Source organism: Vombatus ursinus, unplaced genomic scaffold (assembly GCF_900497805.2).
Source record: "Vombatus ursinus unplaced genomic scaffold, bare-nosed wombat genome assembly UNPS02014812.1, whole genome shotgun sequence".
In the NCBI taxonomy this organism is placed as follows: Eukaryota; Metazoa; Chordata; class Mammalia; order Diprotodontia; family Vombatidae; genus Vombatus; species Vombatus ursinus.
This window is the reverse complement of record NW_020954590.1, coordinates 11,716,704-11,731,949: the sequence shown is the minus strand read 5'-3', so window position 1 is coordinate 11,731,949 and position 15,246 is coordinate 11,716,704. Positions and strand designations below refer to the sequence as shown.

The 15,246-nt window shown below is 35.1% G+C and overlaps 1 protein-coding gene across 3 annotated transcripts in view; it reads left to right on the top strand.

Moving 5' to 3' along the window:
- The window catches only part of LOC114054211 (high affinity cAMP-specific 3',5'-cyclic phosphodiesterase 7A), a 141,220-nt gene that overhangs the window by 95,496 nt on the left and 30,478 nt on the right, over positions 1 to 15,246 (top strand). For all 3 annotated transcript variants that reach the window (XM_027877382.1, XM_027877380.1, XM_027877381.1), the window contains 6 exons: positions 4,761 to 4,912; positions 6,086 to 6,149; positions 9,814 to 9,909; positions 10,840 to 10,940; positions 14,440 to 14,571; positions 14,781 to 14,872. In XM_027877382.1, coding sequence (XP_027733183.1) covers positions 4,761 to 4,912; positions 6,086 to 6,149; positions 9,814 to 9,909; positions 10,840 to 10,940; positions 14,440 to 14,571; positions 14,781 to 14,872 — 637 coding nt within the window. The remainder of the gene's footprint in view (positions 1 to 4,760; positions 4,913 to 6,085; positions 6,150 to 9,813; positions 9,910 to 10,839; positions 10,941 to 14,439; positions 14,572 to 14,780; positions 14,873 to 15,246) is intronic.

The window sequence follows — 15,246 nt, the reverse complement described above, 5'->3', positions numbered from 1 at the left end:
GAGCTTGTAAGACATGGGAGACACTGGCACAAGACTGCCCAGCATGGCGTGCCAGCATCAAAGAAGGTGCTATGCAAAGCAGAATCCCAGTAACATAGAGGAAACTTGAGATGCACAAATCTAGAGACATCGCCTTCCCGAATGTTCATGTGGATTGTTTGTACCCAACCTGTGGCAGAGCCTTCCAAGCTCATATTGAACTGGTCAGCCACAGTTGAACACACTATATCTTGACCCCCAACATTGTGATGTCATTGGTCTTCTTCGAGTACAAAGGATAAACACAACCTTAAAATGTAACTCCCAGAAATTAACACAGTATTGCAGATGTGGTTTGACCATGGCATAATATAGCAAGACTCTCACCTTCTTAGTCACAGGTGCATTGATCATGCATAGATAGGTGTAGAGCTGGAAGGGATTTCCCTGCAGCCTCAAAGCACTTTAACCTTCTTTACCTGCCCGTATCTTTTTTAAATGAACTACTCTGTATCCATGACTCTCCTATCTAGGACTTGTTAAGTTGACATTTTGATATTTGTTAAATAAAAGTTTCAGCTAATATATTAACTGTCTTGTCTTCCTATTTTAAGTTACTAGAATTGATTTTTTTCCATCTCTGCATTTAAATCAAATGCATCTGTTTACCACATGAATCTCCTGATATCTGCAACTTCTGCTTTCTATCACTCCCCATTACAATAGTAGAGAATATGATATGGATCAAGTTAAATTTGTTTTCCCAAATTGCAATTATGTTGATTTTTTTTCACATAATACATGTAGAATTTATTTATGATGAGGTTCTAATCTAATGAATTGGTACTTCTTTGAATATTTCTGTACACAAAATTGTCTCAGGCGTTGTATGGAAGTTGGTCGGCCAGCCATTGTTATTGGTGATAGTGAGGATGGTAGGCCTCTTCTCCATAGGGCTGCAGATGAGGGGGGAAGCATTTCTATACCTTATTAGGAATTATTTCATTCTATTTTGGCTGATGAAAACCTGTTCTACATTATGAGCAGTTTAGGTGTCACATACTAATCCTTTGAAATGTATAGAATGAAGCTTTATTGATTCAGTTCCCTCTTTTGTTAGTATTTTCCATTGAGAGTACAAAACTTGCATTCTCCCACTTCTGTCTTATGGTAATGATGATGATGATGATGATGATGATAGGTAGCATTTACATAGTACCTACTATGTGCCAGAAACCATGCTGAGTGCTTTACAAATAGTAGCTCACTTGATCTTCAGATTAATCCTAATAATTGCTATTATTATTACCATTTAATAGTTGAGGAAACTGAGGCAATCAGAGGTTAAGTGACTTGCCCAGGGTCATATAACTAGTAGGTGTCTGAGGCAGAATTTGAACTCAGATCTTCTCAACTCCAGACCCAGTGCTGTATTCAGTGTACTAGTTAGCCGACTTTTACGAATTCATCCTATATCCTATTCATGTTATTACAGTCTATGAATGGACACAAACAAACATAAAGGTAAAGCATGATCATGTTATTAACTTATTTTCCTAATCATGAACTTTTACTAGCAGTCATGAACATTATTACTACATAACAACATACATGTATACTTTTAATTGCTGTGGAGGGCTTCTTGGTTGGGGAACTCCCTTCAGTGATAAAAATCAGCAGCTCATCTGCAGTAAAGGATTCAATGATTTTCGCACAGTCACATGGCCAGGATGTATCATAGGCAGGATGGGAAGCCAGTTCTTGCTGATAACATGGCCAGCGCACTATCCATGTTATCACACTGCTTCACAGATAGAAGAGTTGAAATTTAAACGATTACATATGTTTTTCTAGTGATTGCCGAAATCCTTTGGACTTCTCCCTGCCCTCCACCCCCCATCCTGCCAAGCCAATGTCGTATTTTTCTCCTCTGATATTCTCAGGTTAAGCATGACTTCAGAAGTCATATGCGCTTCATTATAATTTTTCCTTTGACACTTTCCCTGGCCAAGCTCATTTTTCTTCCTCTTACTACTTCTTAGTGATTTGCATTGACTTCTTCTTTCCACAGTGGGTCCATAGCATATTCTAACTTTTCAGCATATAAAATCTTTATTAGCACTCTATGCCTTCTTATCAGTAATTGTATATTTGAGGCCTGTTTTTATTCTTGGCCCTGAATGTAGTAGGCATGTCCTATTCCTCCGCATGGGGTGGGGAGAGCAGGTGATATTAAATTGATGATTACAAAATTGATTTTATAGTTCAACTAATTGCTTTTAGATGTGATGGAATAATAACCAGGAAAAGTAGCTTTGAGGGACTGTGCATTTGGGGATTTACTCTAGTTTAGTGATTGGGGAGCCCAAGACTGAGATAGTTGTAACATATTAATTTTATAGTTCTTTACATTTTAAAAGTAAGCTTTTGAAAAATTAAAGTATCAAGTCAACAAACATTTATTGAACTCTTAATAAGTGCCAGGCACTTCAGTGGGGAGGGAGGGCCTGGAGGGGTGGAGTCAACTATGTACAAACAAGGTATATACAGGGTAAATTAGAGATAATCAATAAAAGGAAGGCACTAACATTAAAGGGGATTGGGAAAGGCTTCTTGTAGAAGATAAGATTTTAGCTAGGACTAGAAGACAGGCTCTGGAGATGGAGCTGAGGATGAAAAAAAAAATCCAGGCATTGGAGACAGCCCGTGAAAATTTTCAGAGCTGCAAGGAGTGTTTGTATGAGGAGCAGCAAGAGGGTCAGTGTCATTGGATCACAGAGTATGTGGTGAGGAGTAAGGTAAAACAAGATAGATAAGGAAACTGAGGCTGAGATGAAATGACTTGGCCCAGGATCAGACAATTAATGATCGTCTGAGCCTGGATTTGAAGTCTTGACCCTAGGCCAAGTACTCTATCTGCTGTACCACTTTGCCACCTCTGGAGGTGCTAGAGAGCCAAAGGAGCTTATTGAATAGGGTGGTGACATGGTTATACCTGAACTTTAGGAAGATCACTTGAACAGGTGAGTAGACAGTGGACTGGAGACTTGAGGCAAGCAGACCCACCATCAGGCTATTGTGATAGTCTAGGTGTGTCTCAAAGGAAAGAAAGGGGCCTATACAAGAGATATTTTGAAAATAGATTTAAGAGGATTTGACAATAAATTGGACATGTTTTCCTTTAAGTACAAATGACAGAATATAGCATTAGACATTTATGACTATTTGGGAATATCATTAGTAATATACAGATAGGGGCATAGCAAATACAAACCTGACTAATGCATTCAGATGTCAAATGATTTTTAGCAACACCAGATTTACTTTCTAATTAAATTTTGCTTAATTTAGCAATTATATTTCCTCAGCCACATTGCTACTAATGATCCTCAGGCAAGCTGAGTGACACTGGAAAACTAGACTATAAATTTTATGTAAATAGTATTTTATTTTTTCCAATTACATATAAAGACAGTTTTCAACATTAATTTTTTAATAAGATTTTGAGTTCCAAATTTTTCTCCTTCCCTCTTCTCCGCTGTCCCCATTATAGCAAACCATTTGATTGATATAGGTTATATGTGTGCAATCATGTTAAACATATTTCCACGTAAGCTGTGTTGTGAAAGAAGAAACTGAACAAAAGGAAAAAAAAACACACAAAAAAAACAAAGAAAGTGAAAATAGTATGCTTTGAGGTACGTTCAGACTTCATCAAGTCTTTCTCTGAAGGTGGATGGCATTTTCCATCATAAGTCTTTTGAAATTTAAACTATAAATTTTAAAACGTTTAAAAATCCACATCCCCTTGTGGATGATAATAGAGGTGAGGAGGGAGGTAGAAGTAGGAATATTAAAGGGTAGAGGACTTAGGAAAAGATATTGCAAGTATTCAGCTGATCACATGGTTATTACACTTAACCATTCAAATGTGACTTAATTGGCTATTTTTTATAGTATGAGACTTTTTTATACTATATTTTTATAATATTTTTCATTTTTAAAAAAATGAAAAGAAAAGTAAAATTTGTTCTTGCTGAAACAACTTTTATTTGAGGCAAAATATTTGTTTTGGAATAAAATAGTTAATTGTTAAATGCATTACTTTCTTTTGGAAATGAGCAAACTGTAGATTATGGTATTGGATGACATTTTATTAGCCTGGTGTGTTTACATGTGTGTTTAACATTAGTAAAAATAGTCTATATTGTATTTGCCAGAAACAATGTAAATTACAGTCAGTTGCTTTTAGGAAATTTGTTTCCCATCTCTATGAGTTATAGAAATCATCCTTAAATCAACTTGGTCTTTTTTTTTTTCTCTCAGTGAAAGCAGTTTCTTTTTTTAGGAAAGCGTTTTAAGAGAGTCTAAAGAGTTAAAAGATAATTTTGAGAGTTTCAAATGTAGCTTGGAAACGGTTTCTAAGTATGAAAGTTAGTATTAATCCAGGTTTGGCAATTTTGTCCATATGCTACTTAGAACTGGTAGAAAGACCAAATAACAGTGCAGCTAGGGGTAGGTGGTCTGAGAGGCACAAAGTCTGGCTTTTGTTTGGGTCTCTTTGTGCTCTTCAGGTGATCATCAGGTAGGCCATTTCAACTTTCATCCTCAATGAAAAAATGTGATTAATATTGCCTGTTTTTCCTTAGCATGGTAGAAATTGTTAAGTAGATAAGTTCTAAAAAATCTTCTGTGGAAGCATAGGGATTGGCAGAAAGACATTGTATATTTTATGGAATAATAGTTTTGACTGATCTACTGATTTTGTTGTTATTTTTCAGCACAATCTGAAATTGAAGTGTCTGTGTCTGCCAGGAATATAAGAAGGTTACTAAGTTTCCAGCGATATCTTAGATCTTCTCACTTTTTCCGTGGTGTTGCTGTTTCAAATTCATTAAACATTTTAGATGATGATTATAATGGACAAGCTAAGGTTTGTACAGTTTATTTTAACATTTTCAATTTTTTGAATAAATTAAGCAAAGAATTTCACGTATGTATACTAACATAATAATTTATGGAGATTTAGTCCAGTGTTTGAGATACATTTTTGAGCTAACCTTTTGTATGCTCTTTTTTCTTTTGAATGACTGCCTTTGAAATTGAAAGGTACAAAACGTGAGTTTGTGCAGTAGTGAAAGAAAGCATACTCTTATATTGGTTTAACATTGAGTAAAAAGTAGATTTTTAGAACATAATATTTGAGGAAAAAAAAAGATGTGGAAATTGGTTACAACCCTACCATTTTACAGATGAAGAAACTGAGGCTCAGAGAGATTGACTCGACTTGTTACATAAGAAATTAATGCCAAAGCTAGAAATAGACACCATGTCTTTTGGCTGTTAGGCAAGTATTATTTCACAGGATTTTAGAGCTAAGAGATACCTTAGGAACATTCTTGTCCAGCCTTTCCATTTTGCAGATGAGAAACTGAGATTTAAAGAACTTATTTGCTTAAGCTCATCTAAGTAATCAGTGGCAAAATTGTTATTTCCATGTAGACCTTCCAGTACTACACATTTTTAACATCTATGCAGACATTTTATAAAGGCTGAATTGTTGAGAATAGTTTTAAACCACATCCTTATAGAAGTAAGAATCTTCAGTTTAGGTAAAAGCTATTTAATTTTGTTTTTAGGGAGGCAGTGTTTAATATCTAATAGATTGTCCATATTAACTTAATTCTTTATCCCAAATAATAAGCCAGATCAACATCATAATGTTATGATGCTTTGTGATTTGCAAAAACTTCGATTGAAATAGTTGATAACCTTAAATTATATTTACACAGGATTATTAAAATTACATGGGGAATAAGAAGACCAAAACCCCTTCTTCTTGCTTTATTCTCTGCTGTCATTCTCCCTCCCAACCCCAGACACTAAAGAAATATGAAATGATTCATTTTTCAAATCATAGTAACTTTATCTCTTTCTGAATCAAGTAGACAGGTCTTTGAACAAGTGTATTATTTGGTAACATGTTCCTTCATAATATGAGCGAGTCAGTTTCAATTTCCATTGCTTTTTTTGGAAGCAGTCACAGATAACAGAAAATGTTGATTGAAATTATGTTAATAGTGGAAACATTTTTATTTTATTTCAGTGTATGTTGGAAAAAGTTGGCAGTTGGAATTTTGATATCTTTCTCTTCGATAGATTAACTAATGGTAAGTAAAGAATGGTTTATTCTAATCTACTCTGTCAAAGCAAAAGTCATCCATAGTAGAGAAATGTGAGGGAATAAAGAAAGACAGTAGAAAGAATGAAAGTCTAAAAAAAATGCTCAATTTGATTTCTATAAATAAGTCACTGCCAGAAGGACCAAAATATTTTTCTTCCTCTAGGGGGTGTAGTGGATAGAGCATCAGGCCTGGAGTCAGGAAGACTTATCTTCCTGAGTTCAAATCTGGGCTCAGATATTTACTAGCTGTGTGACCTTGGGCAAGTCACTTAACCTTGTTTGCCTCACTTTCCTCATCTGTAAAATGAGCTGTAGAAGAAAATGGCAAACTATTCCAATATCTTTGCCAAGAAAATCCCAAATATGGTCATGAGGTGTCAGGCACGACCATTTGCTTTTTTTTTTTTTCCTATTTGATGGGTATGAGGTGGAACTTCAGTTGCTCTAATTTAAACCCAGATCTTCCTCACTCCAAGGTTGCTCTTCCATCCATTCTGTCATACTGCCTTTCACAATGTAGGTAGTTAAACTGATTACTTAATCTATGAACATTGAACATATTTTATATCATTTGTATGCAGAACCATAGACAAAGTTGAGAGGGACTTCAGAGGTCATCTCGTATAACCTTATTTTAGAGATGAAGAAATGAAGTGAGAAATTAAGTAACTTGCTCTAGGTCACAAAAGCAATAAATATCAGAGTTAGGATTTAAACTTAGGTCTACTGATTCTAAATCCAGCACTTTCCCCCATACCCATCATCATAATAAATTGTGTCTAGCACATATTTGTATGTTTGGGCACTGTGCTAAGCAAAGCTAGGTAAATAAATATATTACTGGCCAAGTTGAAATTTAACACATAAATAGAACACTTAATGGTACTACTGGCAAAAAAATGACTTCTTGTTTGCCTACTGTTGATATGTACCTAGATTTAGCATAAACTGTTATGTAATATTTCAGTAGATTTTGATGATAAAAATAAGGTTTATTGTAGTCTCAAATTTTTATAAATTGAATGTTTTTAAAGAGTCCACTGGTTTTAACCAGAACAGCACAAGATCAGCAAGTATGAATAGATTACAATCTTTGTCATCAAATGGGTCAGCCAAATTTATATGATCATAGATTGATCTGAGTAATTTTTCTCATTCACTCTTATTATAGTAATTAGTTCCTATTTTGGAACAGTGAAGGAAATACTGTTATGTACAAAACCTCTCTGGTTTAATTTGTGTTCCAAGCTTTATTAGATACATATAAGTTTCTTCCTTTGTGCTACAGTCCTGTTTTATGTAATATTCGCAATGTGCAATTTTTCTGATCCCCAGAAGATGGGGATATTCTCCCATCAAAGTAGACCGTAGACTCCTGAGCCCCATGCTCACTCAGCCACAGGAAATTGATAGGTTATATTCATGTGAAAGAAATTATTGGGTATCACTTTGTAGTAATAATACTACATTAATGTAGGGATAACATGATATTTATCATTTATAGAATATTATGGAAATAATTGCGAACTTTCCTGAGACAGATTAGATAATCTAGGTGAAATTTGGAACAAGGATCAGGAATAGCTTACTCATTTCACAAGGATTTTCCAGACCACATAGTTCATGTTTATTAATTATTGTTATTTGTTTAGTAAATCGTGATACTTTTTCAGTTTCATAAAAGTACTTGTTTTTGAACTGCCTTTTAGGTTTCTCAAAGTAGATGTTCTTTAGGTGGCATCTTAAACTCGCTACGTCTAAAGAGTGTATGTGTTCAACCAACTTGAGGTTGGGAATTTGGTTTACGTGGGTCTCCCCCCCCCCACACACACACAATAGCTAGTCATTGAGCTTATCTGCAACACAAGCACAAGGCCCTCCTCCACCTATTAACTCCCAACAGTACCCCACCCTGCCTCCTTTGTTGTTCAAACTCTAAGTCCCCTCCCCCAGCTCTGTCTTGCACCTCTTGGTATGGTTGTGTCCTAACCTCTGAGCAGGGTAACCAGCAGCTGCACACATGATATCGGGAAAGTCCCCCTTTACCCTTCCTCCAGCATATCAATTACCTTCCTTCTTGCTATTTCTTCCTGCCAGCTCCCCCCCCCGCCCCCCCCCCCCCCCCTATAATTTTGTGGCTACCATAGATATCCTTTAGCTTGCTCTTTTCTCCTTAGTTGGTTCTGTGATCTGGAGCAGTGGAATGAATAAGTTGTAATCTTTTGTTGTTTTCATGTAATGTTTTGTTGTTTTCATCTTTACAACATCCGTTTTCTCCATTCACACAGCCACTACCCTAGTACAGGTTTTTATCACTTCTTGCTTGGACTGTTCACTGTCTCATGTCTCTCTCCTGTCCAATCTGTTCTCCACAAAGCTGTCAAAAGCACAGACCTGATCATGTCACAAGGGGCAGCTAAGTAACAAAGTAGATAGAGCGCCAGGCCTGGAATCAGGAAGACTCATCTTCCTGAGCTCAAATGTGGCCTCAGTCACTTACTAGCTGTGTGACCCTGGGCAAGTCACTTAACTCTGTTTGCCTCAGTTTCTTCATCTGGAAAATGAGCTGGAGAAGGGGAAATGGCAAACCACTCTAGTATCTTTGTCAAGAAAACCCCTAAAGGAGTCATGAAGAGTCGGTCATGACTAAAAGACTACTAAACAATGATCATGTCATTCTGCTTTTCAGGAAAATCCAATGGCTCCCTGTTAACCCTTAGGATCAAATATTATTTCATCTTTCTTTTAAAAGTTTTATTTTAAATTATTTTACAAAAATATAATAATATAGTAACATAAGTATATAACTTATTAACTATATATAGGACACATGTATGGAAAATTTTTTTGCTGATAGGGGGTGTACTGTAAAAGAAGTTCATAGATCTAGTTCAACCCATCATTTTACTATCAAGAAACTGAGTGCTAAGAGGCTCGATGACTTACCTGTAGGTCACGAAGATAGCACAGATGCAAGATTCAGACTCAGGTCTTCTGATGACAGTATCCAGTACTCTTTCTATGTTACCTTACTGCCTACTATTAACTCATTAATTTGAATGAATCCCTTGATTAAGTTTAAATTTTTTTATTTTCTAAATGCTGAAAAAATGTGATGAAATTCATTTTTAGAATATTTATTGCTCACCATATATGTCACTTTAATAGGTGTTGGGGGAATATAATAATGCATAAGACATGTTTCCTGTTGCCAAAGAGTATTCTGTCAGAGAAGATGTTAAAAATCTAGGATGCTATCAATTTACATGAGGTAGTTCTTTTGCAAAATTGTTTTATAAGGAGGATTTTCATTGTTCATAATTCATTGTACTTATTCACCTTCTAAAATAATATGTAAAGGTCAAATCCTCATTTGGAAAAAATAACTATAAAGAAATCGTTTTTATGTAAATAAGAAATAAGAAATAAAATTTCATTTTTAAAATCTGACTTGGAAAAAATGAAGATGAAAATCATAAGATAGTACATTATATTTAGTGATGTCTGTACGTATACAGAAAACTCTGTAAATGTAGTCAGAGACATATTAATATTATAGATATGCCAAATGCATTTCCTGGTTAAAAATGGAATAAAAAATTTAGGTGCTGGTATTTATATTGGCATAACATTTTCCTTTTTCTTTTTAGGAAACAGTCTAGTGAGTTTAACCTTTCACTTATTTAGTCTTCATGGACTAATTGAATACTTCCACTTAGATATGATGAAGCTTCGTAGGTTTTTAGGTAAGAAATTCTAGCTAATGTCATGGTAATTACCTAAAGTTATGTAAGAATTTGTTTAAATTTTTATGTTGTATCCTGCTATAAAAAATGAAAGTTTCTGTTTTTTCTTTCCTAAATATGAGACTGCAAGAAGAACGCACACTGTAATATCTCATGCTGTACTCTTTTCCTACCTGACCACTGTAACCAATAGTAACCAATAGAAGCAGAAAGAATTCTGTGATTTACTGTGATCAGGGTGTTTGCGGGTTAATGTTTAATTACCTGCTCTCTGAAAATGCAGGAAACACTTAAGTTTAATCTGCATTATTAACATTTTCTCTGTCACTTTCTTAAGTTAAAACAATTAAGAAAACAAATTAAGCCTCAGTTTTAGCATTTGTTGATTTCCAAGGTATAAGTGTTAATGTTGAAACAATATTCTCTCACAAGCTGGTATAAGCTGGCTTTAGCACCCCCTGGATGTAATGGAAACCTAAGTTTGGATATGCATGTAGTATGTTTGTGTAAGAAATATGCATATTGCTTGTAAATTACTCCAAACAAGTAGTTATCTTTTCTAACTAGTATCCATGATACATCTTTGTTTCTTAAGGGAAAATTTTTTTAAAACTTTGTTTAAAATATAAGAAATTAAGTAAGAAATTTCTTAGAAATACTTTTGTCAGATCCTTCATTCAACCTGTAGTCAGGGCATTGAATCTTATCAAAACAAAAAATGTTAACAGTATCACAAATTCCAAGCTTTGAAATCATTATTTCATATACTCATTACTTAAATATGATTAAAGTATGTGGTGACTTGTTTTTAAAATATATCAGGTCATTTTCAGATGATGAGTACTCAAAATGTATATTAATAGATAATCTGCATTTATCATATGTTAATATATTTCTCCATTATAATTAAATTCATATTTCTCTCTTTAGTTATGATTCAAGAAGATTATCATAGTCAAAATCCTTATCACAATGCAGTTCATGCTGCTGATGTGACTCAGGCCATGCACTGTTATTTGAAAGAACCTAAGGTAAGATGTTGACATTGATTCTATTACTACAAGAAAAAAACATAATTTGAATGTTTGAATATTCATTTCAAATGTTTCATATTTCTTTTGGTGTCTTAAATCAAAGATTAGTAACTGCCTATGTAAAGATAGCATCTGGACTAGTAAAGGTTTCTAGATGGCATGATAAGAGAGCCTAAGTCAAGGGTCGGGAGATGATTGGACTAGATCTGCCTACAAATTTGGGTCCTGTAGTTAATGATATATGTGGTCACTGCTTCATTGGCACTATTTGTCTTGAATATTTCTCCATTATTTTTATCCACCTCTTTTTAGCCAGGTATTTCAGTTTCCACTTAGTCTCCAAGCTGGTTTTCCCACCTATACTTTCTACCCCATCTAATTCATCCTTCATATTACTGCCAGATTAATCTTACCAATGCAAAATAATTATCACCCTTTGGCCAGCATGATGAGTGTATCCAGACAAAACTAAGTTGATCTTCAGATGACAAAAATATAGTCCATCTTAGGTTTTGTGCTTAAACTTTTAATGTTTTACTTGTATTCTACTGCATTGCCTTCAAGAAACCAGAGCACCTCCATTCCACAATGAGGAATCCAAAATAGGACTTTGAGGACCCATAGAAGAGATGGATGACCCATCCTTTAAAGCCTATCTTAAATGCCAACTCCTCTATAAACTTGACTTATTTCTTCCATACAGAAATGATCCTTCCTCTTTTGGACCTCACCTAGCACTCTGTCCTTCTCTATGCACTTATATGTATTATTTTTTTACTAGTTATGTGTGTGCTTCATATTTTCCTAGTAGACTAAAAGCTCAGTGTCAACAGAGACTATTTGCTTCATCTTTGTATCTTCTAACACAACTAATACAGTGCTTTACACCAAATATATGCTTAATAAATGTTGAAAAAATAAGTAACAATTACAGTAATAATCAACAATATTACATGTCCTTTTCTTAGGATGGAGAAGACTTGAGGAATTTGGGGGAAAGGTGAAACAGTTACATTATCTGGTTGACACACCATTAGTATGTCAATACCTATAGGAAGGACAGATATAACCAATGGATAATATGCTGGATCAAGAATTGAATGGGAGGAAAAGAGCAGGCTGAAATGACTTTGGGGAAAGTGAAGAGTTCTTTTAGTGACCCAAAATTCTCAGTATTTTTAACAGAAATCAGTAATTCTAGCTTTCATTTTTCTTTTTTCTTTTCCTTTTTTTTTTTTGCATCTCTTTCCTGAGAAGATTTTTCTCACTCTTTTAATTATCTGTCTTCTCTAGACCCCCCCTTCTTTGGTTCATGACCCCTTTACTTGCCTAGTGTTTCTCTATTCTCAGCATTCTTCATAGAGTCAAAGCTTGTGAGGTATCATTCTGGATTCTTCCTTCTTAAGAAGTTTCTTCCATTGCCTTGTAGAGCTTGCACCGTGGATTCCCCTTTTCCATTGTACCTCACTCCAAGAAAAATAACAATTTCTGCTTATTTTCTGACTACCTCACCTTTGATGGTGGTTTCCCTGGGGTTAGGGTCTCAAAGTATTTCAGCCATCCCATATAGAGCAAGTCAAGATTCATCAGCCAGGGTCTTTGCTTTTAGTGACTTGTGGGAAAGAACTAGCCCCAGCTGGATGTTGGAATGTTTTCCTTAGGCTTAGTGGAGTGTCACACAGCCATCACACCCATACACCCACATAAAGTTTCCTGGCCTAGTAGTCAAGAGCACTGCTATCCTGATGTTGTGGCATCAAGAATTGATTTCCGTCTTTTAGCCTTTAGATCTCTGAGATTCTGGGAGGAGCCCAGAGAAGTTTGAGAGTGGGGTTGAGCCCTACTTCAAGACCAGACAGGTCTCTTGTCCCTTTCCCTCTGTTTGTCCACTCTTCTGCAGAGATCTTTTGCATCATAGAGTGCTTCCAGAATGCTGGCTGCCAAGGCTTCAGCAAATTTTTGCAGTTTGGAGCTTAGATCTCCCATAGCACTGGAATGAAGAAGGAAGTGAACCAGGGTGTATTTTGTTGTAAGTCTGTGGAGTAGTTCAGCTAGTTCAGCCTTCCTGCCAGTAGGAGGGTTTAATAAGTAAGCTCAAGATAGTTAGTGGTTCATAGCTTTTTTTAAGCCTTCTTTAGGGTTTTTGATGTTCCTAGACCATGAAGACAGCTGAGTTTCTTGTTTCATCTAATGCATAATTTCTGTTTTGGAGAGGTTTGAGACATTGTGAGGATCAGAGAAAATATCTACTCCTCCCTCTTGTTCACATAACTCAGAAACCCCAGATCAATGGGGTTTCCCAACAAAACAACAACAAAACATTAGTGAAACAACAAAAATTAGTCAAACGGAATCATAAAATTGAAAAATGGAACAAGATGTAAGCTATCAGCTGTCAAAAACAGCCTCACCTGAAAAAAAGGTCATGAAAAGATAATTTAAGAATCATTGTACTCCTTGGCTTGGAAAATGTTATGTGAAAATTGTCCAGAGCTATTAGAACCAGTAGGCAAAATGAAAATTGAAAGAATTCAATTATTTCCTGAAAGAAACCCCGAAAGGAAAAGTATCAGGAATGTCAGAACCAAAATCCAGAATTAGTCAACACTCAAGCATTTTATTAAACTCTTATTATGTGTCAGGCACTGTGCTAAGACAAGGCAAAAAAACCAGTCCCTAGTCTCAAGGAGCTCGTAGTGTAACGACACAGAGAGGTGGGGGTGTAGAGATTAGAGGTAACTAACAGAGGAAAGGCGTCTTGTAGAAGGGAGTGTTTTAGGTGGCACTTGAAGGAAGCCAGGGAAGCAAAGAGGTAGAAATTAGGGGAGAGGGAATTCCAGGCATGGATCCAGAGGAAATGCTCAGAGTCAGAAGATGGAATGTCATATGCAAGGAATATCAAAGAGGCTAGTGTTTCTGGACAGCAAAATATGCTGGGGGGAATAAGTTGTAAGAAGACTAGAAAGGTAGGAAGGGTCCAGGTTGTAAAAGGCAGAGGATTTTATATTTAATCCTTAAGGTTATAGGGAGCCACTGTAATTTATCGTATGAGGGGAATGACATGATAAAGCCTGCATTTTAAGATCAATCTGACAGCTGAATAGAGGATGGTCTAGAGGGGGAGAGACAGAGAAGGGAGAACAACCAGCAGGCTATTGCCATAGGCCAGGTATGTGATGATGAGGGCCTGCCTATATAAAGGAGATGGCAATGTTGGAGGAGAGAAGAGATTTCTGTAACTTAATAATGAAAGAAGCTATAGACCTTTTAATTCCTAAAGGAAGGACTTCTAATAAGACAGTATCACTAATAGGTAAATTAGGTTTGTTAAAAATAAAAGTAGTTGTAATTTACATTAACTTATGGAACAACATTTAGAGAACTTCATTAAAATAAAAGTGGTATAATATCCATTTTGACTAATGCAGTGGTAGTAATGGTACAGAATTTCTCAGATGTATTCAGGTGATTAATAATCCATTTTATTAAATTATAGCTTGCCAACTCTGTAACTCCTTGGGACATCTTGCTGAGTTTAATTGCAGCTGCAACACATGATCTTGATCACCCAGGTGTTAATCAACCTTTCCTTATTAAAACAAATCATTACTTAGCGACTTTATACAAGGTAAGTACAATTATAACATAAAATAAAACTTAAGTAAACTTGTTATTTTAGAATTATGAAACACTAGAATGTGAAATATTGTGAGTGAGAATAATGAGTAGAAGTTCTCTTGGGATGAGATTTTTAGGTAGTTTGACTGAAGCATTCTTTATGTTTAGAAACATCACTAAAATATATTAAATAACTTAATGCTTTGCTTTTATTTTTAGAATACCTCAGTATTAGAAAATCACCACTGGAGATCAGCAGTGGGGTTGTTGAGAGAATCTGGTTTATTTGCCCATATGCCATTAGAAAACAGGTATGTTGGATAGATTTAATGTAGTTCATTAACATTAAATTCATTTTATTATGAACCATAGAAAGTTATTTTACCAAATGTTTTGAAGTTAGTATTTTCCTGTTGCCATTTAACAAATTTTTGTTTGACTATTCAGTAAATTGAAAAAGAAAAATATATTTATATCCATATAATATATGTATGTATGTATTAAAATGCATATTCATAAAAATACATATAGGCTTCTATATATGTGACATCTCTCATATTTCCAGTATTTTTCCTGGAATTAATGGATGACAACTGGGGCTTTGTTTGGGAGAGTATATATGTTAGTTTTAAAATTAACTCAGAATTTTACCAAAAACTTATTTTTATAGAAATTCATTCTAATA